Source organism: Notolepis coatsorum (assembly GCF_963971535.1).
Source record: "Notolepis coatsorum genome assembly, chromosome: 18".
NCBI classification, from domain to species: Eukaryota; Metazoa; Chordata; class Actinopteri; order Aulopiformes; family Paralepididae; genus Notolepis; species Notolepis coatsorum.
The window spans coordinates 89,977,847-90,003,348 of NC_140182.1; the positions used below are offsets into that span (position 1 = coordinate 89,977,847).

A 25,502-nucleotide genomic window follows, 5' to 3' on the forward strand; every position below is an offset into this window, starting at 1 on the left:
CATGCCATGTCCAATTTACTGAATTCAGTTTAGGCAATTCACCTGAATTAAATCAAACGATTCTTATGAGAATTACAAGATAAAGGGAAGAGCCAAGCTACTAATGGTCACAGTCCACAAGCCAATCTGTTTTTATCAAAAGCATTCATGGAGGACATTTCTTTAAAAAAGATTGTCAGTTGGGTGGTCTGCACAGCACTGCATTACAGAAACGTCCCGGTAACATCTCAGTCAGGTTAGGCGTCGCTCTACTGCGCCTGATGCTCCAGTGAAATGCTTTTCACAACATCTTCAAGTTCGGACAGGACCTGTAAAGAACAGATTGTAACTGTGGTGGTAACTAATAATAATAGTAATGACCAATTATCAGATAAAACACTTATCAGATTAAAACATGTCATTCCTGTGTCCCAGGATAGCTCAGTCAATATTTGTGAACAAACAACCCTCCTAAAGCTAGTGCTCAGAGAGAGGAACTTGGAATATAACCTGGATATAAAATGTGGGGACCCTCCATAGACAATGAGTGGGGCGCTGACTTTGTGGACCCGTAAAATGTGTATGAGAAAGCTCAGACAATGGCTCCACAAATTTGAGGGTTCTTGTTTGAGGAGAGAGCAGTGCATGTTTTTCCCATTTTTCCCACAAATACATGACTGAACTATCCCGGGGTAATAAAGGGGTAAAAAAGTACAGATACAGTGTCAAGTAGAACTGTGAATCTTCACTGGCCTCACGATTCGATTACGATTCAGCTGTCCACGATTCGCTTAGATTCTACGATGCATCTCGATAATATATTACATCCTCAATTTTATAATATATATTACTGCACATGGCTACTTTTTCATCAATTAATACAAGCAGTCAGATAAATTAACTTTTATTTAGAAAGTTCTTAAATCAGAATGTCAAAATAAATTTCTTTACTAGTGTTGCATGATACAGATACTATAACGGTATCTCGATACCCAGCTGTTAAAAACGGTTCAATACTCTTTTTATTAGTATCAGTATTACAGGGATGTGATTGCGCCTTAAAGGAAAACTCCAACATTTTGGGAAATTAGCTTATTTAACATCTTCCCTGGAGTTAGACAAGAAGATACATACCTTTTTTGTCTCTGTGCGTGCATTTAGCTTTGGGAACAGTCGCTCCGTTAGCATAGCTTAGCTTCATCACTGGAAGTGAGGCAGGACAGTAGCGTGACGTTCCCTACAGGTTTTAACACGAACCTAAACTAACGTTACAACTAACCTAGTTAGTTTAGGTTCGTGTTAACGTTAGATAATGTACAAAATAAACGTTTTCCGCTGCTATAAACGTTGCACTTTTATTTTGAAAACCCCAGAAAGGAAGTCATTATATTTGCTTTACCATCCTGTTCTGCGTTAGCTCCGGTTAGCTCCGAGCGTCCAGTAGTTAGTAGTATATTATCAATACCAGCCATTGGATTACTGTTTTCTAAATTGGGGAGGCTTTTAATCGTCAAGGTAAGAGGATTTTAAGTCATGGTATCCATAAACTTCAATCGGTTCGGATCCTTTGAAGGAATGAGAATATCAACAAACCTGTAGAGAACGTCACGCTACTGTCCTGCCTCACTTCCAGTGATGAAGCTAAGCTATGCTAACGGAGCGAGCTAAATGCACGCACAGAGACAAAAAAGGTATGTATCTTCTTGTCTAACTCCAGGGAAGATGTTAAATAAGCTAATTTCCCAAAATGTTGGAGTTTTCCTTTAAGAAGATTTTCCTGAAGATTTTCTAAACAATTTTATATATATATGTAAACACTCCATTTGAATGAATGAACACATTTTATTTGTATATATTGAACTGTTCACAGGGAAGAGGAAGGTAAGAGAGGAAAGGGACAAAGAAAATGAATAAAATATATCAGTGTTCCCCAAAATTTTTTAAAGGGGGTCATCTTGACCCCTCCCAAGTCATCCTGGCTCAATCACTAACGTTAGGACCTTATCTTTTCTTCTTTGCAACCAGATTGTGCAACACCTGTAACCGCCTCCTCTCGAAGTCTTGCCTACTTGCGAAGGGCTGTAGTTGGACTAATGGACTCTTTTGCTTTTCTTTTGCTCTCAGGTCGATTTTGAGAATGAAGGTGGTGACATTTCTCCATCTCAGCTTCTTGGTTATGTCTAGGTTGGCTTCTGTACCGCATGCTTCAGAGTTTGATGTTTCTACAGAGCTTCACATTAACTGGACAATGCTTGCTCTCCCTTGAGTAGTGTTGAGTGGCAGACTGCTGCACTGCTTGCAAGTAACCTTCCCTGGTTTGTCAGTTTTACAAAAGCAATCCAGTGTTAGTGTGTTGACGTCTTTACAGCATCTCGCGCCACTCAACAAAACTGCTAACATTATCGATGTTATCAATGAAAATCTGTTATGCAAGAATAGCAGGTCTGATAAATGTTGCTTTCGCGTTTCACTTAGACCAGGTGGAAAAATAATCAAAACATATAAAAAAAAATAATAATTATAATCATTTTTTTGTATTGATATTCTTTATCATGATTTTAGGTCAGAAAAAAAACGGAGAAATCACATCCCTGGATTAGTATCAATACTTTTAGAATAGCCTGATGCTGTATTTTCTATGAGTTGAGTGGATGCATGACCAGAGCACTAGCTTTAACTCACTCCCTGCCAACAATGATTTAATACGTGTTTGTCCGCCAATTGGTGAACGCCAACCACATATATATAAGTTATTTGATCGTTATTTCTTTTATTCGCTATTTCCAATCGTTATCCATCCAGGGAGCCTGTGTAACCATAGGGAATGAGTCTGAGATCGCAAAAGTCCAATACCGCCGCCTGGTGGTATGCGGCCAATGTTGCACTCCCTTTGAGACTCTGTGTATGACTCTGTGTGTCGATGAAATTCCTCCGGGCGGACTTTTCTAATAACCTGGACGAGGGGTTTACCCGATCGCATTGAATAGTTTTCGGGACCCCCGATTAATTATGCTGTGGTGGGTTATGTCGTGGCCCAAATGGACATACGATCTACCAGATGGCAATCAAATAATTGGAATCTCACCGGCCACAGGTAAGAGCAATTTGACGTCAATTTCAGCTTGATTGTGCCTTGTTTTCATAGCCATCAGCGTATGCTGTTGTACTAATGAATGCCGTTATTGACAATCAATTAATGAGAAACGACCCCCCCCCCTTTTCATGCATTCATGATGGAACATAATATACAGATCATATGCATTTAAATTTTTTTATTGTAGCGTGTATAGGGACGAAATTCCAGTGGATTAAGTATAATATGTGTCGCTGCCTATTACTAGCCTCCCAGGAATTACCCTAAACCGCTCTAAAACCATACTTATATTCACCACGGTATAAAACGGGAATGTATGGATAGAAAAATTATTTCTTTTTCACATCTTGAACGATAGATACCCGATGCCAAATGGGCCATAGTATTGCATCCATAGCTATAATATATATATATATATATATATATATATATATATATAGTTATAGCCCTGCAAACAAGGTGAGCGACTCCATAGGTTTAATGCGTGGCAGCACAGTCATATCCCGTTCCCAGCGTGGCGATCAATGAGTTAATAATACAATAATAATCATATATTTGATTTGTAGGGTGCTTTATAGTTGTGGAGCAAATCCCAAACTCTACATTATAAAAGAACATAAAAGCTAGCAAGAGAGTAAAATTATTACAATTTCTTTTCATTTTAATAGTCGATTATGTTCTGTCGCTGCAGAATCGTCCACGTCCACATCGCGATGCATCTTAGGTCGCTTTCACACAGGGGCTGTTTGGTCCGGATTATCGGACCAGAATTCGATAGTCCGGTTTTTCGGGTTTGTGTGAATGCGGTCGAACTCGGTCCGCCGGACCAAACAGGCGAACTCTGGTCCGCCTGAAAACGTAGGTCTCGGTTCGCTTCATCGGACCAAACACGAACCAAATATAGGAAGTGCTTATTACCACTGCTCGCAGCATTCAATGCAAAACAAGCACACTGCATCTATCTCTCTATCTATCTATATATCTATATATCTAACTGTGCATCTTGGGAAGAAGGAAGAAAAAACGCGGCTTATTATATTGTTATTATTATATATATATAACAACGTGGTGTACAAGTTGTTTAGCGAGAGGATGGTGGTAATCGGCTTCAATAGAACAACTCGCCTCCGCTGATCTGGAGTCAGACAGAGCTCGCAGTCCACACACAGACACACACGGGCTCGCAGCCACACACATTTCCACTAATAATAATAATAATAATACTTCGTTTTATATAGCGCCTTTCAAAGGACCCAAGGTCGCTTTACATAAGGGGGGGGGGGGGGGGGGGGGAGATAACAAGTCAACAAACATAGTGGACAGACACAACACATACATATAAAGTGAGAAAGTTAGGGGTTGAAGGCCAGGTTGAAGAGGTGGGTTTTGAGCAGTTTTTTAAATGAGTCCAGAGTTGGGGTGGTGCGGAGTTCTGCGGGGAGGGAGTTCCAGAGGGTGGGAGCTGCCACACTGAAAGCTCTGTCCCCGAACGTCCGCAGTCTGGTTCGGGGGATGGAGAGCTGACCAGTGTCCGTGGATCGCAGGGACCGTGACTGAGTGTAGGGGTGGAGGAGGTCAGTGAGGTACTGAGGTGCCAGGGCGTGAAGGGATTTGTAGGTGAGCAGGAGGGTTTTGTAGGTGATGCGGGATTTGATGGGGAGCCAGTGGAGCTGGATGAGGATGGGGGTGATGTGCTGCCAGGGTTTGGTGCGGGTTAGAACCCTGGCAGCTGAATTTTGAACATACTGGAGCCTGTCCAGGGTTTTGCTTGGGACCCCGGACAGGACCCCGTTGCAGTAGTCCAGGCGGGAGGTGACGAAGGCGTGGATGAGGGTCTCAGCTGTGGTGTCGGAAAGTGATGGTCGGAGTCTGGAAATGTTTCGGAGGTGAAAGAAGGCGGATTTGGTGAGGGAATTTACATGGGATTGATAGGAAAGGGTGGAGTCCAGGATAACGCCCAGGTTGCGGACCTTAGGGGATGGGGAGATGGAGCAGCCGTCAATGTTGAGGGTGAGATCCCCAACCTTCCGGAGCAGGGCCTTGGGTGCCACAACCATGAGCTCGGTTTTATTGTTGTTGAGCTTGAGGAAATTTGATGACATCCAGGTTTTTATTTCGTGCAGGCAGTTGATAAGGGAGTGTGGGGGGAGATGGGTGGATGGTTTGGTGGAGAGGTAGAGTTGAGTGTCGTCGGCATAGGAGTGGAAGTTGAGGCCGTGGCGGCGGATGATCTGACCAAGGGGGAGCATGTAGATGGTGAATAGGATTGGGCCAAGTACGGAGCCTTGTGGGACGCCTTGGTTGACTGGGGCCGGGGTGGAACTGGAGTCGCCGATGGTGATGAACTGTGTCCGGGTGGTGAGGTAGGATTGAAACCAGGAGAGTGCTGAGCCAGTGATGCCGAGGTTGTTGGATAGGCGGTTGAGGAGGATGGAGTGGGAGACTGTGTCGAATGCTGCAGAAAGGTCAAGGAGGATGAGGATGCTGCAAGGAGGAGGTCGTTGGTAATTTTGATGAGGGCGGTCTCTGTGCTGTGTTGAGTTCTGAAGCCGGATTGAAAAGGCTCATAGAGCTCATGGTTGGACATGTATTGTTGGAGTTGGGCGGCCACTGCTCTTTCCAAGATTTTGCTAAGGAAAGGAAGGTTGGAGATCGGACGGAAGTTGTTTAGCTCGTCTGGGTCGAGGCCGGGTTTCTTAATGATGGGGGTGACGGAGGCTGTTTTGAAGCAGGGGGGGACGAGACCAGATTCAAATGAGGAGTTGATGATGTTGACCATGGTGGGGCAGAGAGCAGGGAGGCAGATCTTGACCAGGGTGGTAGGCATGGGGTCAAGTGAGCAGGTGGAGGCTTTGGCTGAGGCTATGAGCTTGACAACTTGGGGACCATTTACCGGGGAGAAGGAGGAGAGGCTGCATTGGGGGGGGGGGCACCCAGGGGGAGGAGCAGGTGAGGGGGAGGAGGGGGGCACTGCTAGCTGCTGGTAGATGGTATTGATCTTGTCCTGGAAGAAGACATGGAACCTGGAGCAGAGGTCGTGGGCACCAGATGGGCGGGGGGGGGTCGAGGGGGCGGAGTAGCCGGTTGATGGTGGAGAAGAGTGTCCTGGGGTGGTTTTGCTGGTTGCCGATGAGGGTGGAATAGTAGTTTGTTTTGGCCTTGATGAGAGCTAGCTTGTAGGCCTGCACGTGGTCCTTGTAGGCCTCGAGGTGGACAGTGAGGCCAGATCTTGTATGGAGTCTCTCCAATTGGCGACCGACAGCCTTCAGGGAGCGGAGTTCAGGGGTGTACCAGGGGGCAGGACGGGTGTAGGTGACAGTCCGGGTTTTGATGGGGGCGAGAGAGTCCAGGCTGCGGGATAGAGCGGAGTTGTAGTGGGCAGCCAGACCATCCACCTGGGTGCTGGGGGGAGCTGAGGCCAGGTGGATGGTTAGCAGGTTGGTCAGAGCTGGTGCACTGACTGTTTTGATGTTCCTGTAGGTGATGGTGCGTGCATTCCGAAGCTTGGGTAGGGAAGTAGGGAGGGTGAAAAGGACAGCATGGTGGTCGGACACCGCCAGGTCGAGACACTGTACCTCAGATGGTATTATGCCAGTGGAACAGACCAGGTCAAGTGTATGACCTTTGGTGTGGGTGGGACCATTTGTGTGCTGTGTGATATTGAAGCAGTCCAGTAGTGAGAGGAAATCAATGGCTGTGGAGCAGCTGGTGTTGTCCACATGAATATTGAAGTCCCCAAGCAGGAGTGTGGATGAGCACATGGTGCAGACAGTGGTGAGGAGTTCAGACAGGTCAGACATAAAGTAGGTGGAGGCTTTGGGGGGGCGGTAGATGAGGACTACCTGGAGTGGTGTAGGCCCAGGTAGTGAGAAAGCCACGCACTCGAAGGAGGTGACAGTGGGTACTGGGAGCTCTTTGACTAGAAAGTCAGCCCGATGTATTACAGCCAGCCCACCACCACGACCTTGGGTACGTGGCTTTTGGATGTAAACATAGCCTGGGGGTGTGGCTTGGTTGAGTGAAATGAAGTCCTGTTGGTATTGCCATGTCTCAGTAAGACATAGAAAATCTATATCTCTGTCAGTAATTATGTCATGGATGAGGAGAGATTTATTGTTAAGAGAGCGAACATTCTGGAGCATGAATGTTGCATTTTTGATGGATGCTGGGGCAGACAGTGATGGAGGGATGTCAACACAGACTAGTGGCCGCAGATTGGTCAGAGTGCGCACGTGGGGTTTGTTGTGATGACGTCGTTGCTGCACGTTGTTGGAGCGCCAGCCCGGTAGCACAGAAGGAATTCCATGGTCTGAATAGTAAACAAACTTGCAACGGGAGGCTCTGTGCATGTAGCGAGGGCGACGAAGGAGCCCCAGAGACTTAATAGCATCGATGCAGTTTGGTGTGGAATGACGGAAGAGGTTGCAAAGTTGCAGCGTGGAGTATTTGAAAGTTACCATGACGGTATCGGAGAAGTGCCGGTGTTGGCTAGCTTGCAGAGCCGAAAGCCGGGGAGGAGGCGTCCATCCTCGGGTCGCAGCACCAGCTAGCAGTATAGCCAGGAGTGAAAGGTATCCCAGTGAGAGGAGTTGTGGAAAGTCCCGATGGTGTGGCATCCGATCGGCGGGTTGAGGAGTTTTGGATGTCCTCAGTAGACCGCGAGCACCGGAGTTGGTTGGAAAGCTACAGAAGCAGAGCTAGCGTTATGGGGCTAACAGCTGACCGGGCAGCTATGAGTTTGGGTGAGTACACCAAAGTATTGCGATATTCCGACTGTTTGTAGAATTCAAGGGTTATTGTTGTGGTTTATATGATAATTAGACAACGAATCCTTGCTACTTGCGGTAATAATAAGCAATGATTACATACAAAAATAACAAACTTTTCCAGAGTGAGAAGCGGCGATAAACACGCCAGCGTCCTCTCAACATCCGGTGAATGACATGGTGCCATAATATTGTCCAATAGACGAGCGCCCTTTTCGACCGCGTGACATTGTTCAGATAGTTTGGTGCGCCTGACAGATTGCTATGTGAACGCAGGCGAACCAAATGAAGAATGCAACAATGTTGCAACTTCACCACCAGAACCGCACCGAGTCCACCAAAACTATATGTGAAAGCGACCTTAGAATCGAGAGTTCCACACCCCTAGTGTCAAGCAGACCATGTGAGCGGCGCAGCGCGGGGAGCGGCGCAGCGCGGGGAGCGGAGCGGGCGGTTTTGACGTGAGCGACGGAGTGGGTTTTAAAATGGGTCGGCGCGACGTCCGGAGCGAGAGTTCTCCTCCGCTCAAATCCACTCCGGGCCGCTCACAGTGGTTTAACACTGATGTAATATACATGTAGTACAATGCCAAAGCAACAGATGGTGATGTACAAACATGAAGGCCATTTTCAACCAATGAGAAGGGTGAACGTCACTCACATCCTGTTAGAAAAAGTATATGACGCCATTGTTGTTGTCGTTAGCTTACATGCTAACGTTAATGGCAGCGACCATAGCATTGTGGCTAGGCTAGCTATCATCGCTTAGTAGAGCTATAAACAACGTTATTTAACATTGCAGAATGGGTACAATTACAATACGGCTCAATACATGCTAACGTGCTTCAATGGCGAGAATGGCGCTGCAACGTCCGGCTGCCTTTCTGTTCGCTCCGTCGAGACTGTGCTTACTTTTGTTAATATTTATAGTTTTAAGAGTTTTGTCTGTACCAACAGTAGGTGCATTTAATGTGTATGACCGTCAGTCACTTATAGACATCGGATTACGGGAAACTTACCGATTGGATTACTCACTGGACCAGCTTTCCGAACCGCAACAATGGCCTGAGGAGATTCTCCGGAGAATGGGACCAGAGCCTTTGTTCCTTGATCCCAGGAACAAAGGAACCAGACGGCGTGGGAAGAGAGCTGGGATCCGTAACAGGCTGAGATCCAGACGCCACCGAACGCCATTGCCCAGTATATTGCTAGCCAATGTACAATCAATTGACAATAAACTGGATGACATCCGAGCAAGGATTCAATACCAAAGAGACGTTAGGGACTGCAACGTTCTCTGCTTCACCGAAACGTGGCTCACGCTGGACGTTCCAGACCATGCAATCCAACCAGCTGAACACTTCTTTATCCACCGCAAGGATCGTACAGCAGAGTCCGGTAAACAACGTGGAGGAGGTATTGCCTTCATGTTTAACAACAATTGGAGCGATCCAACTAACGTGAAGGAATTATCCAACCACTGCTGCCCAGACCTGGAATATATAACCATCAAGTGTCGTCCTTTCTTCCTCCCGAGGGAGTTAACGGCGATCATCCTTGTAGGAGTGTATATTCCACCGCAAGCCAGCAACAACGTCGCGCTCTCCAGACTCCACGACGAGGTAAATAGAATACAAGCGGCGAACGTTAACGCCGCCATTTTGGTGCTGGGTGATTTCAATAGCGCCAATCTGAGAAAGGTATTACCTGACTTCTATCAGCATGTGACTTGCAACACCAGAGGCGGTAACATCCTAGATCACTGTTACACGCAATTTAAAGGTGGCTACAAGGCTCATTCTGATAGTGGCTTTGGTAAATCAGATCACGCGTCCATCTTTCTTTCACCAATGTACAAACAGAGAATCAAAAGTACTCCTGTAGTCTCGCGAGAGGTGCAGAAATGGGATTTGACGTCAGAGGAGACGCTCCAGTCTGAGTTTGACTGCACAGACTGGAATGTGTTCCGCGACACAGATAACATTAATGTCTACACGGAGACAGTGCTGGACTATGTTTGTACTTTGGTGGAAGAAACAATCCCCACTACCAAAATGAGAGTTTACCCAAATCAAAAACCCTGGGTAGACAAATCCGTCCGTGAAGCTCTGAGAGAGCGCACCAAAGCATACAACGACGGCCTAGTGGCAGGCAACATGAATGACCACAAGGTGGCGCGATACAACGTAAGGAGGACAGTGTCAGAGGCCAAACGGCGCTACAGGGATAAAATTGAACTCCAGTTTGAACAAGCTGACTCTAGAGCTATGTGGCAGGGGCTCAAAACGATGACAGACTACAAAGGCGCCTCCCTCAAACTGAACAGTGACATCTCCTTAGCAAATGACCTCAATACCTTCTATGCGAGGTTTGATGCTGGTAATAACAACACCAGCTCACAAGCCACGGCAATGGGGGGGGGGGGGTCGGCTGCTGATGGAGGCGCAGTGTTCAGGGTAACAGAGCATGAGGTGAGGCGGACCTTTAAAAAAGTGAATATCAGGAAGGCAGCAGGTCCGGACGGCATCCCCGGCCGCGTCCTAAAAGTCTGTGCCGACCAACTGGCCCCAGTATTCACTGACATATTTAACCTGTCCTTAGAACAGGCTGTCATCCCCACCTGCCTGAAGAAGTCCACTATTATCCCTGTACCCAAAAAATCCAAGCCTGCTTGCCTCAACGACTACCGCCCTGTAGCTCTCACCTCCATAGCCATGAAGTGCTTTGAGAAGCTAGTAAAGGGCTACATCTGCTCCTCCCTCCCCATCAACATGGACCCCCTGCAATTTGCATACCGCCCCAACAGGTCCACGGAGGACGCCATAGCCCATGTGCTGCACACAGCAGCATCACACCTGGACAAGAGGCAGGGGAACTATGTGAGAATGCTATTCATCGACTACAGCTCGGCATTCAATACCATAGTCCCCTCCATACTCATAGCCAAGCTCAGGGACCTGGGCTTGAACTATGACCTCTGCCAGTGGGTCTTGGACTTCCTGACTGGCAGACCCCAGGTGGTGAGAGCAGGCAACTGCACCTCCTCATCCATCACCCTCAACATAGGGGCCCCCCAGGGCTGTGTTCTGAGTCCCCTCCTCTACTCCCTGTACACACACGACTGTGTGGCTCAGCGGAGTAGCAATACAATCATCAAATTTGCTGACGACACAGTGGTGGTGGGCCTGATCTCTGCCAACGACGAGAGGGCCTACCTGGAAGAGGTCAAGATCCTGGCGGGATGGTGCCAGGAAAACAGCCTCTCCCTGAACGTCAGCAAAACAAAGGAGATGATTGTGGACTTCAGGAGGTCGGGGGTCAAGGACTACAGCCCCCTCAGCATCGACGGGGCACCGGTTGAGAGAGTCAACAGCTTTAAGTACCTCGGAGCCTACATATCCGAGGACTTGACATGGACCACACACATTGACAGTGTTGTGAAGAAGGCACGACAACGCCTCTACTTCCTCAGGCGCCTAAGGAAGTTCCAAGTCAGTCAGAAGATCCTTAAGAACTTCTACTCATGTACAATAGAGAGCATCTTGACCGGCAACATCACCTCCTGGTTTGGGAATAGCACTGCACAAGACTGAAGCAGACTACAAAGAGTGACACGTTCAGCCGAACGCACAATTGGAGGGGGGCTCCCCACCCTCCAGAACATTTACAACAAGCGTTGCAAGGGCAAGGCTAAGAGAATCATTAAAGACTCCAGTCACCCGAACAACTGCCTCTTTGAACTGCTGCGGTCAGGCAAGCGATACCGGAGTCTCAAGGCGAGCACAGAAAGACTCAGAAGAAGCTTCTATCCCCAGGCCATCAGGCTGCTAAACGAACAATGAACACTACACAACAACCACCAAACGCACATAGCACACACATCCACACGCACACACTCACTTTAAACAAACACACTGTAGCACCCACTCCACACACTTTATAGCACACACCCACTTTAAACAAACACACTGTAGCACCCACTCCCCACACTTTATATTTATTGATGAAGGATTGCACTACAACTCGTACACCTTACTGTAAATTGTACCTAAATTGTACCTCATCCCATTTCTTCTTTGCACTATATAGTACTGTACATTAGTACACTGCATAGTATTGTATATTATATGGTAACTCAGAACATTGTACATATGTCTATACCGAACACTGTGACCTCATTTTCTTCTTCTAAATTACATGCTATACTATGTTATTTGATACTATCTTGTCTAGCACAGTCTCTGGAGCGTAACAGTAAGAAGCATTTTGTATGAAAGTATTCTGTACTTCTGTATGACAACTATTAAAGAAACTTGAAACAAACAATTGTTAAGGGGCCCAGGGGGTGTAGACTGTTGTAGTTTAGTCAAATCAAGCAAATTTACATCATGCTCCAAAAAAAATTTAAAAATCTGCAGAGCGATGTGGAGCGGGGACCGGGGAGCGCTCGTTTCAAGGTGAGCGGTGAGCGAGCGGAGAGCGACTTGGGGGCGGGGTCAACATGAGCGATTAGTGGAGCGGAACAAGCCGTCTAGAGCGAAGAGCGGATTTCTCGCCCGCGCCGATCCGCTCACGGGCCCTGGTGTCAAGTATCGATATACAAATCTCTGCTTGACAATCACATTTGACTACTAATTGGAATGAGGTGTACAGACTGAAAATATTATCTTATTAGGTAAAACAGATGATGTATATTTGTATATTTTATTGTATATTTTTATTGCAGATGTTAAGTTTTCTGATGGGGGCATAATTTGTTGAAAAAATTTCATAAATCTAAATATATTGTGACTCTAGTTACGTGATAATGTCGTATCGTGGGGCCTCTGGTGATTCCCACCCCTAACTAATAACATGCAAATTCGTGAAATGGGTGGCGTCACCCTTTAATAACATCTTACACATACAGAGGATCATATGGGTTTTTGTATAGATACAGTAAATATAGATGTCACATCAAAGCTACTAGAGATTCATGTGTTTCTTCTTAGGAAGGTAAATGTACTGCACTGTGAATGAAAACCTATCTGGTTCAAATTATTCCTCATGTTCCACATCAAAGCGTCTGGCTGTTTACTATCCTCTGTTCTCTGCGTGTCTGGATCCAGGTCGGTGCGGGTGATGCTTTCTCATTGCTCTGCACCGCGACGTGTCAGTCTTCTCACAAGCACGTCTTTAGCCAGTGATTTAGGGCCTGTTACTCCAGACACTTAAAAGGGGCGCTTTGCCGAAAAAAATTATGATTTATTTTGCACATAATCTCACATTGGAATGAAAACATAATGGACTGCAACAGGGACTGGTATTATATTTCATCTACATCATTTCATTGAGCTGTAATTAACTCATTCAGTGTCCTCGGATGACATCACAGGAGGAGATGCTCAAACTAATTACCTCTAAATAACTGTCAAGCTAAATGAATGTGTGCAAAACAGTTGAGAGCCTTTGGATATGTGTGAGATTATGTGCAAAATAAATCGCCATTGTTTTTTCGGTGAAGTGCCCCTTTAAGCACTGACAAACACTAACTCAGTCAAGGATTCTCCCTCAATATAAATTATGTAGAAGTTGACTATCAAACCCTCCATGACATTATTTTTGGCCCTCCAAAGGAATCCAGAAACCTTTAAGATTTTGTGTTTGGTACATCTTTTGTTAAATTTAAATTACATACAGTATGATTTTAAAATATCTTGATCATTATAACCCCTGCATATAACCCCTCTATATACTTACTAATACACCTGCATATAACCCATAGCTCTGTATGATAGCATGTCAAATAATGCTGTATATACCATATTGTATATATATATATATATATATATATATATATATATATATATATATATATATATATATATATATATATATATATTAATCTCACCGCATAAATATCTATCCACACCTGTCTGTACTTACCTGCACATAGTCCTTTTACATATCTGTAGATACTAGATCTATATATGTGCATATCCTACTCTTACTAGTTACATTGCTGGCCAGTATGACTACTACCATACCGTCTTTATCACTGTACATATTATACTACAACTCTGTACATACATCTGATAGCACTAAACTCAGTATTACTTATTTGTATATTTTGTACCCAGTTTAATCACTTGCTGTTGCACTTTACTGTTACATTTGCCAAACATCTTTTCATTGTACTGTACTTGTGCTGTATAATGACAATACATTTTAATCTAATCCAATTACAAGGAGTGGAAATATTATAAGACCTAAGATGTTGTCATTAACATGCTACATTTGTGATTTATGCATTTCTTGGCCCCGCTGCCCTCCATGTTGTTTTGGTACCCTGGATCTATGCGCAGGAAATAGACTGTGTCATCGTGCAATCTCTGATACCTGTTTCATGACTGGCCTTCTGGTTTTCCGGTCGTGGAGACAGTTACAGGACAACGAGTACATACTCTCCATCCGAGGATGCTCCAAGTCTCCCATCTTCTTATCCAGGAAGTCCTCCAGAGTCAACTCCTCATCCTCGTCTTCTATGTCATACCTCAGCTCCATCTGGGAAGAGGAGCCACAAATCACACCGTGAAGGACTGGCGGTTGTCAAAATCATCGCCACAGCTCCAGGGGGGTTAATACTAAGGATAGGCCTAAACTTTAACTCATTCACTGCCAACAACGATTATACTAGTTATTGGCCGCCAATTGTTGAACGCCAACAACGAGTATACTCGTTATTTCTTTTATTCGATATTTCTATTCATTACAGGCCCACTGCTCGGGGTTAACATTGGGAATCGCATTGAGAATTCCTAGGTGCAATACCGGCCGCATCACGCTAGACGGCGGTATCGAGCACCCTTTCTAACATTGTATCCTGGGCTGTGGGATGGCCAAGGGTTTTGGGTTACATTTTTCCTCGTCGGGCAAGACGAACAGTTCTGCCGGTTACATTGAAGCCCGTCAAATATGCCTGATCCATATGTTATATGTTATGCCGTCGAGCAAATGGACATTGGATGAACTCAATGGTACACTGGTTGAAGAAACCTGGCTTGGCTTCAAAACCAAATTTTCATCAATACTAAACTACATGGCCCCCCTAAGAACCACCAGGGTAAAAAATTGCGCTGAGCCATGGATGCACACTGAAATACTGACCGCTATGAAAGCCAGAGACAAAAAATGCTCTGAGTTTCGTAAAAGTCAGTCAAAGCTTACCAAAAGCACGAGCAGTGAACTCCAAGACCACGTGACTGAACTCAAACTAGAAAGAAACAGACTAAGAAATGACGTAAACTCCATGATCAAAACTGCTAAAAAAAATTTCATCAATGACAAAACTGAGGAAAACAAAAATAAACCACGTGAACTTTGGAAATTACTCAACAATCAACTAGGCTGCAGTAAAAAACTTAAAACCAGGTTCTCAAACATAAACATAAAGACGGACAACACGCTCATCACTGACAAGCTGGATGTAGTGCCAATTACTTAAACACTTTCTTCACAAACATAGCCACAACACTGGTAAACAAACTACCCTCGCTCCCACTCAGGGCAGTATGGGGTAGAACACATAGTAGCATACTACAAGAACCGAGGCGTCGACAAAGACGACTTCAAACTGGAAATGGTAACTACAGATGAGGTACTCAAAAAACTGAGCGCCCTCCAACCGAACAAGGCCACTGGCCATGACAACATCCCCTCCAAATTCCTCAGAGACTCAGCAGCCGCCATCACCCCAGTCATCACACACACAATAAACCTCTCCATAAAACAGGGACACGTCCCCAAGGACTTCAAAATTGCGAGAGTAACACCCCTGCACAAAAAGGGCAGCAAATTAGACCCAGGCAAGTACCGCCCTGTTTCTATCCTTACATCCATCTCGAAAGTCATGGAAAAAATAGTATACGAACAGATCGAAAAGTACCTCGCGGAAAAAAATCTAATCTACGAATTCCAATCTGGCTTCAGAACATCCCACTCCACTGACACATGCCTTCTGTATTTGAACGACCACATCAAACAAGAGGTGGACGCGGGCAAATACTGCGGCATGGTCATGCTGGACCTACAAAAGGCCTTCGACACTGTGAATCACACCATTCTGATTGACAAGCTAAAAGCAATTGGTTTTGATAGTCTATCAGTGAGCTGGATACAATCCTACCTGGAGGGGAGAGAACAGATGGTGGAGGTAAACGGTACCCTATCCCCCCCCCTCACAGTGAGCTGTGGTGTTCCACAAGGAAGCATACTAGGACCGCTACTATTCCTAATTTATGCAAATGACATGTCGTCAGCTTGTGACTGCAACTTGTTCTTGTTTGCGGACGACTCAGCCCTGCTGGTCTCTGACAAGAACAAGTTACAGGTTGAAAAAGCCCTCAGCTCGGAACTAGGCAAAATCTGCGTATGGCTCGCCGACAACAAACTATCATTACACATGGGCAAAACAGAGTCCATTCTTTTCGGTTCAAATAACAAACTCAGCAAGACCGACGGCTTCTCGGTTACAGTGGGTGACAATATTGTCACAAGGAAAGATGAAATTACCTACCTGGGTTCCATCCTAGAGGCGAATCTTTCCTGTGACAAAATGGCATCCAATGTAATAAAAAAAAGTCAACCAACGAACTCGATTCTTGTACCGGATCTCCTCTCTGGTAAACAAGAATACCCTGAAGACTCTGGCAGGAGCACTCATTCAAGGGTACTACGACTATGCTTGCACCTCATGGTACCAAAGCACCTCAAAGGCACTAAAAAACAAATTACAAACATCTCAAAACAAGCTAGTCAGACTACTGCTTGACCTGACTCCTAGAACCCACCTCACCCCTGCCCACTTTGACAACCTAGGATGGCTTAGAGTAGACGACAGAGTACAGCAACTTGCAATGGGCCTGGTCTACAAGATACACTACGCGACCAAGGTACCCATGTACATGTCAAAATACTTCCCAAAGGTCAGTGAATACCACGATCACAACACCAGAGGGAGCTCCACAAATCATGTTAAACCCAGATTCGGCTCAAACAAGGGACTAAACACGTTTCGCAATTATGCCACATCAATGTGGAACGCCCTACCCAAAGCTGTAAAGGAATGTGAATCACTACCCACTTTCAAAAACACTCTCAAAGAACACCTACGGGAGACTGCAATTCGAAACTGGCCCCTACAAATGTCCTAACCCAGTTGTACAGTAAATGACCAAGTATGGCTTTGTCAGTATTCCAATGTACAGTGTAGTGTCCCCCCACCCCCCCTACCCAACACCCCCCCCCCCCCCCCCCCCACCTCCAATGTACAGCCCCCACCCACCCACCCAACCCCATCCCACCCACCCAACCTCCCCAATGTACAGTTTCTACGTCAAATGTATATACACTCTTTTTCTGGACACTTTTTGTATCACAAACAGTACTGTATTTGCAAATCTGATATGTCATAAATGTATAGATGTAGCAGTACTGTCTATCTGTATGTCATGTATGTCATATATGTTATGATGAATTGAAAATGGGGGACCCTGATGTAAACAAGACGAAAGTCTTTCTCTGGTCTGCATCCCCTTAACAATTGTATGTATTGAGCTGTACTGTACTGTACCCATTCTGCAATCTGTTAATAAACTTTTCAATCAATCAATCAAACCAGATGGCGATCAAGAAATTGGAATATTGTTTTCGGAATACTCCCGGTTGCAGGTAAGGACGATTTGACGTCAATTTTAGCTTGATCCTGCAAGGCTTTTGTACCGATCGGGCTGATAAGCGTTTTTAGTGTTGAATACGAATGCTGTTACCGACAATCAAATAATCAGATACCTATGATGTAGATTTGATTCCGGAACAATAGCGGGTTCAGGCAAGAAACCGAAATGTCTACAATGGAATTGACGTATACTGCCATAACTAAGCATTTCATGAATTACCCTAGACTGCTCTAAAACCATACTTATATTCACCACGGTATAACACGGGAACATATGGATGGAAAAATTCTCTCTTTTTTGCATCTTGACCGGAAGAAACTCAATGTCAAATGACTATAGTATTGTATCCATGGCTATAATATAGAATATAGATTTAGCTCTACAAACAAGGTGACTAACTCCCATAGTTTACAGCGTGGCAATACTACCACAGGATAAGGCTAATCCCCGGGGGTCAATGAGTTAACAGGGACATATTTTAGTCATTTTCAACAAGTTAATATAGGTCTTTGAGGTCCCCTAAACATGTCTTTTAAGTTATTTTCCAAAAAGAACATGTAAAAAAAATAAAAATAAACACTCTAGCAGCCTCTACACCTCTGTTTCAGTCCTGTTCTCAATGGCCTGTTTCTATGCCTGTAACGAGCATGCTGCTTTTATCGTACAAATGCGATAATTATCGTACAGTGGTGCGCAAGCCTGTACGTCAAACAAAATTCAGATCCAACTTTCAGACTAGATGTTGCAGATCAAATATGACTCAAGACCTAGTAATAGCATAGCAATCTTATTGTTAAAGATGGTGTCAGAAACATATTTTAGGTTCAACTTTAGGTAAAAAATACAAGATTTACATTTACGCCATCATGTATAAATATTGCATTTTACAATATGTCAGATTCGATTTCAATCCCTTACTTTTACTGAATGGTACAGAGTTAGAGATCAGTTCGGGGTCATCGGACAACGTTTTTGATATAATAAATGTTTCACCATTAGAGATTCAAATTGCTTCTACAGTATGTATCAGAAATGTGGCAAATCGTGTCACTTTGCTTAGATTTTCGGCACGTTAGACATGTTTCTTGGAATCAGATTTTATTATCAGGAAGTTCTCTGACACTGATATCAGTGCATCCCTAGTTTATTATGCCTTCATTAAACAGCCACATAAAAGAGGTCAAAGTTCAAAATAAGCTGCTGAACGAAAACAGCAACAGCATCAAATCCAGACAAACACCTGCCATTTTAAAATATGCAGGTGGCCAGACTGAACAGCTTCAAATCCCTTGCTTTTTCAGTGATTACAAGCTAAAAACCTGTGTTAGCAATGATATGCAGTAACCGCTATTATCACCTCACTAGGGACTGGGAGACAATGTAAACTATAGTGCAATGTATATAAGGACAAAGGATCTTTTGTGTTGCTCTTACCAGGAACTGGGGATCTCGGCTTTCATCAACTGGCGGGAGTCCAGACAATATTTCTAACAACACCTGTGGAAGACGGAGAGATGAGGTTACCCACCTGGCTCTGCCCCCTGACTACAACAGACTTCTATTAACCCCCCCCCCCCCCCCCCCCCATCACAAGGTAAACCCGTATAGTTCAGAGATGACTTCATCAGCACTGGAGTGATGTCATACTTCAATGAACTTAATCAATCACAATTTTAGTTAGTGATACTATCTATAGAGCTGTTTTACAAAAGGAAGACATTCCTATAAACTAATACTAAACACTAAAACCTAAACAGGAACTACAAAAGATATTACTTAGTACAACCGTTCTTAATGAATGGACACAGGAGGTGTAATGATATGTTAGGGTCTAACAATTATGTGTCAGAAGAGTCTTGTGCAAAAAAAAAAGGAAATTGCCTTGTTGTATTGAATGGGTTTTACTGGCGTTACATCAAATATTATGCTTAGTGTCAATTGTGTGTGTGTGTGTGCGTGTGTGTGTGCGTGTGCGTGTGTGTGTGCGTGCGCACATGCAGACAACCTACAACTCCGAAGCTGAAGATATCAGATTTCGGTGTGATCTCGCCGCGGAGCGCCTCGGGTGCCATGTATGCCCGAGTACCCACAATCCTCTCCGTCATCATGGTTGTAGACGACCGCTTGGCCGATGCTCGCGTCAGCCCAAAGTCCGAGATCTTCGCCACAAAGTTTTCATCTAACAGAATATTTCCACTGGTAGATACAAATATATATATATATTAGTGCTGTCAATAGATTAAAAAAATTAACTAATTAATCTCACAATTTTCTGTAATTAATCTAGATTAAAAATAGCATTTTCTACTTGAAACCGAAGCTTGTAACAGATATTTACTTGAGTAAAATCATGAAATTAATGTAAAATCAACACAAAGAATGTATATTTCGATTCAAAGACTATTTTAATAGCTTTCTTTGAATACAGTTTCTCTCCTGTGAAATACAAATGTTCAACAAAACCATCAACATTGACTCAGCTAGACCTCTTTCCACGGCGCTAAAATTTAAGATTTTTCACTCCATAGATTAATCTAGATTAATTTATTTTAATGCTTTAAATAATTTAAATTAATCTCCAAAGTTAAAGCTTTAATTTTGACAGCCCTAATATATATATATATTAAAAAAAGACTGGTAATGATAGTGATACAGGCTGTGTATCCGATTCACCAGTGTGACACAAGTTTAAGGATTCTTGACCAAGTCCATGGAAGTGAAGGAAAAGACCCTCAGACACTGTACCTTTTAACATCCCTGTGGACATGGTGGTTGCTGTGCAGGTACTCCAATCCTCTCGCTGTTCCCACAGCTATCAAACATCTATTACGCCAGCTGAGTGGAGGGCTGTCTTCCTGTCAGTACACAAGATATACAATTGAAATATACAAATAATAAGAAGGCTTATTAATTACTGTGTGTGTGTGTATGTGTGTGCTTACCGAACAAGCCAGTCGGTCTAGCAAAGAGCCGTTGGCCATGTATGCATATACCACGCACGGGTGATGGCCATCGGAGGAATAACCAACCATGCCCACCAAGTTGTCATGCTTCAACCTGTGGAGCAAGCAATCTCATCAAACTATATCCAAATATAATTGATTACAGTAACTACACTATTTGAGGGATTGGATATCCATTCAATCTTGAGCAAATAACCAGAGTGCTATTTAGCAAAAGCTCTCTGCTCCCTGGGATGCTCAGCACAGAACTCACAGTTGATGCTATTAGGCCAGAGTCCCATTACTTTGATTTGGACGTCAGCTTGAGAAACGGCTCACAGCTCCACAGCTCCAGCTAATGAAACTGGAGTGGGTTATTATGAGGTGAGTCACTCTGTAGCTTTGCTGAATAACAAGGAGATATAAAGGACATACAGGAGGCCCCCCACATCACAGGGACATACAGGAGGGCCCCCACATCACAGGGACATACAGGAGGGCCCCCCCACATCACAGGGACATACAGGAGGGCCCCCCACATCACAGGGACATACAGGAGGGCCCCCACATCACAGGGACATACAGGAGGGCCCCCACCACACAGGGACATACAGGAGGGCCCCCCCACCACACAGGGACATACAGGAGGGCCCCCCCCCCCACACAGGGACATACAGGAGGGCCCCCCCACCACACAGGGACATACAGGAGGGCCCCCCACATCACAGGGACATACAGGAGGGCCCCCCACATCACAGGGACATACAGGAGGGCCCCCCACATCACAGGGACATACAGGAGGCCCCCCCCCACCACACAGGGACATACAGGAGGGCCCCCCCACACAGGGACATACAGGAGGGCCCCCCACCACCACACAGGGACATACAGGAGGGCCCCCCACATCACAGGGACATACAGGAGGGCCCCCACCACACAGGGACATACAGGAGGCCCCCCCACATCACAGGGACATACAGGAGGGCCCCCCCCACATCACAGGGACATACAGGAGGGCCCCCCACCACCACACAGGGACATACAGGAGGGCCCCCCACATCACAGGGACATACAGGAGGCCCCCCACATCACAGGGACATACAGGAGGGCCCCCCACATCACACAGGGACATACAGGAGGGCCCCCCCACACAGGGACATACAGGAGGCCCCCCACATCACAGGGACATACAGGAGGGCCCCCCACATCACACAGGGACATACAGGAGGGCCCCCCACCACACAGGGACATACAGGAGGCCCCCCCACATCACAGGGACATACAGGAGGCCCCCCACATCACAGGGACATACAGGAGGGCCCCCCACATCACAGGGACATACAGGAGGCCCCCCACATCACAGGGACATACAGGAGGGCCCCACCACCACACAGGGACATACAGGAGGGCCCCCCACATCACAGGGACATACAGGAGGCCCCCCACCACCACACAGGGACATACAGGAGGGCCCCCACATCACAGGGACATACAGGAGGGCCCCCCACCACCACACAGGGACATACAGGAGGGCCCCCCCACCACACAGGGACATACAGGAGGGCCCCCACATCACAGGGACATACAGGAGGCCCCCCCACACAGGGACATACAGGAGGGCCCCCCACATCACAGGGACATACAGGAGGGCCCCCCCACCACACAGGGACATACAGGAGGGCCCCACCACCACACAGGGACATACAGGAGGGCCCCCCCCACATCACAGGGACAGAGAGAAGAAACTCACAACTTCAACGTTTGGATCTCCTGGTTGAACTGGACTCTCAGGTCCTCCAGTGAGGTGTCCTCCATCTGAAAAGAAGAAATTATGATTATGTATACATAATCCTGACACCTCTGCATAGCTTTTGCCATGGGTAAATATAACAGCATCATCTGCATACATCTGGACATGTACACCGTTACACACATCAGGTACTGTGTAGATCATTTATAAACAGCAAGAACAGAATTGGTCCTAGTATTGATCCCTGGGGGACGCCAACCGAGCAAGTGTGGTAAGGAGACGTGATACCGTTAACACTTACACACTGTTCCGTTGGATAAATATGAGCTAAACTACTGGATAGCCTCTGGGGGAAAATTGAAATGTGATCATTTGGATAGGAGGACCTGGTGACTGATGGAGTCAAAGGCTTTTTTGAAGTCCAGAAACAGCGCCATCGCGCAGGGGTTGTCCAAAGCACACTTCACCCTTTCAGTGAAAAGGCAGTTTGCCGACTCAGTGGAGTGGAAGGCCCAGAACCCAAACTGCATAGGATGTCTAGATGTTTAATAATGGACTTAACAATCCACTTTTCAGCCACTTTTGAGATCACTGGTAACTGGTAAGATGCTTATGCGTCTATAATTTGATATGTCCGTTTTGGCGCCAGATTTGAAGATTGGTGTTATTACTGCAGCAACCTTCCACTGAGATGGGACAGTACATTGTCTAATGGACAAATTAACCAGGTGTGTAATAGGTGTCACCAGGGAGTCAACATTTGTTTTTAGAAAGTTTGTTTTGTACTAATAATAATAACTAACAATAATTTGTTATTATTATTGTTAACATAATCAATACTACTACTAATAATGATAACAATAATAATAATAATAATAATAATAATAATAATAATAATAATAATAATAATAATAATAATAATAATAATAATAATAATAATAATGATAATAATAATACAGATGATGATAATAATAATAATAATAATAATAATAATAATAATAATTATTATTATTATTATATATTTGTATGTCATCAATGATAGTTATCCTATGTAGAGACAACAGAAGGAGAAGAAGCGCTGGTGTGATTATGTTTTCTCACCGGATTGAGCTTCTTCACAGCAACAGGTTTTCCGTCGACCAGGCCTTTGTACACGGTGCCGAAGCCGCCCTCTCCCAGTCTACTCCCACCCTGCCATGTCGGCCGCTCATCAAAGTTGCCCGTTATCCCTGCCAGCTGGTGGTAGGAGAACCTGGAGAAACCTGACCGGGGACACAATGCAGAAGTGTCACATTTGATGGGTATGTTTTTACGGCTATGGGGCACAAATGCAGCCATCTACTGGCCAATCATATGAATCAAATCAAATCAAATCAAATTTATTTGTAAGGCCCGACAACACACGTTAATGTCCCCATGGGCCGTACACGTACACTTCTTCTTTAAACAAGTCAAGAAGAAACATCACAATAAGTCACCATAAGGTCAAAAAAATATTAAATAAATGCAAAAAATAAAATAAATGCAACACTCTCAGACATACCCCACGCGAAGGTAAGGAAAAACTCACTAATACCTAGCAATAGGAGGGGGTTAGAGAGTTCCCATGTTTGTAGTGGCCGGAGATGGAGCAATACATACAAGTAGTGAGCATATGCATACATGGTGACAGTAGAATCATAGTATATAAGAAAATTGTGAAGACAGAGACAGAGGTTAAAAGGTTCTCCTATGTCTGCAGAAAATCAGACAAGGGAGCAAATAGACATCCTAACTAAACTAATTAATCTAAGGGTCAAGCCCCGACCAGGTGAGATCAGGGTAGGTTGAAGGATAGAGAGAAAATACTCATATGACTCATTAAGCAGGCCACCGAGACACACTCATGAAGGCCGGATGGACACAAATGTTTTGCGCAGACAGATGAATAATCTTGAATGGTATATCACTGATTTCAGAAAGCATAACCATTAAACAAGTCAGAAATCTACTGTAGTCAAATATACTCCTCCATACAAAGATGTTATTATAAAAAATGTGTAACCTTTATTTAACCAGGAAATCCCCTTTTCGAGGGAGACCTGGTCACAATAGCACACTTGTACGGTATCCATGACCAATGCATGATCATCATCATCATCATCATCATCATCATCATCATCATCATCATCACCACCACCACCAAATTAAATCTACCATTACATATTGTGTTTATTTTCATATAAATCCATACATACAACTCCTTCATAAACTCATAGTGGTTATAAGGCCTGGATAAATACTGTGTTACCTGTGTGTCCTGGTTCAGTGTGTCCTGGTTCAGTGTGTTCTGGTTCAGTGTGTTCTGGTAGAACTTCTGGCTGCAGATGAGAACTGATTGGAGATGACTGTCTGTCTGTCTCTCCCAGAACCCTAGTGACAATGTAATTTGGCTCAAACACAGGAGAAACTGTCTGTTTCTCTAATGGGTTGGATTCTTTCACCATATCTGGATTAAAAAAAAAAAATGATTGAAGTTATGACTAATCTATTTCTTGGTACAAGGTCAAATGCTTAAGTACCGTTTTGGAATTTTTTAAATTTTTTTATAGCCACTTTGTACAGAATTGTTAAGGTTTGAAAAACATACCTGGCAACAGAACACTTGCAGGTGCCAGTAATTTCCAGCTCTTCAAAATGTCCACAAGTTCACCCACAGTACAGTTGGTTGTACCCCAGTCATCTAGTAGTTCCATTGTTGGACTTTTCCCCTGTGGAACAAGGGCCTCAAATCGCCTGTGGGGCGGGGTTTGATTGATTGATTGAAAATTTAACAGATTGCAGAATGGGTACAATACAGTACAGCTCAATACACACAATTGTTAAGGGGATGCAGACCAGAGAAAGACGTTTGTCTTGTTTACATCAGGGTCCCCAGGTGGGGTCAATGCAGGCATAGCAGAGAGAGAGAGAGAGAGAGAGAGAGAGAGAGAGAGAGAGAGAGAGAGAGAGAGAGAATCATCATCATCATCATCATCATCACCACCACCACCATCATGAAGACAGCATGTTAGGCTACTAGAGGCGAGCATGAAGACACTCACTGCACTCACCTGACATGATGCTGTGAGTACCTATGTTCCCCGCTGGGCTTCTTTATAGAGACAATAACGTCTTTCCAGCTGTCCTGAGGGTCCAAAAAGTCGGACAGCTTGCGGCGTATACCATAATTAAGGTTGCGAATGTAGGTACCCGATGTTATTGTACCACTATTCAT

At 44.9% G+C, this 25,502-nt stretch overlaps 1 protein-coding gene across 2 annotated transcripts; it reads right to left on the reverse strand.

The window, feature by feature from the left end:
• irak4 (interleukin-1 receptor-associated kinase 4) lies at nt 1-25,502 on the reverse strand (the record flags this gene model as incomplete). 2 transcript variants are annotated; one of them, XM_084334774.1, is made up of 11 exons in its annotated part: nt 1-308; nt 14,217-14,381; nt 18,989-19,051; nt 19,564-19,750; nt 20,300-20,409; nt 20,497-20,611; nt 22,247-22,311; nt 23,348-23,508; nt 24,537-24,734; nt 24,876-25,021; nt 25,339-25,502. In XM_084334774.1, the coding sequence occupies 11 exons, from the start codon at nt 25,500-25,502 to the stop codon at nt 249-251; spliced, it is 1,434 nt and encodes a 477-aa protein (XP_084190900.1). In that variant the 3' UTR covers nt 1-248. The 2 variants fall into 2 exon arrangements, with proteins under 2 accessions (XP_084190900.1, XP_084190899.1); XM_084334773.1 differs by having other exon boundaries at nt 19,549-19,750.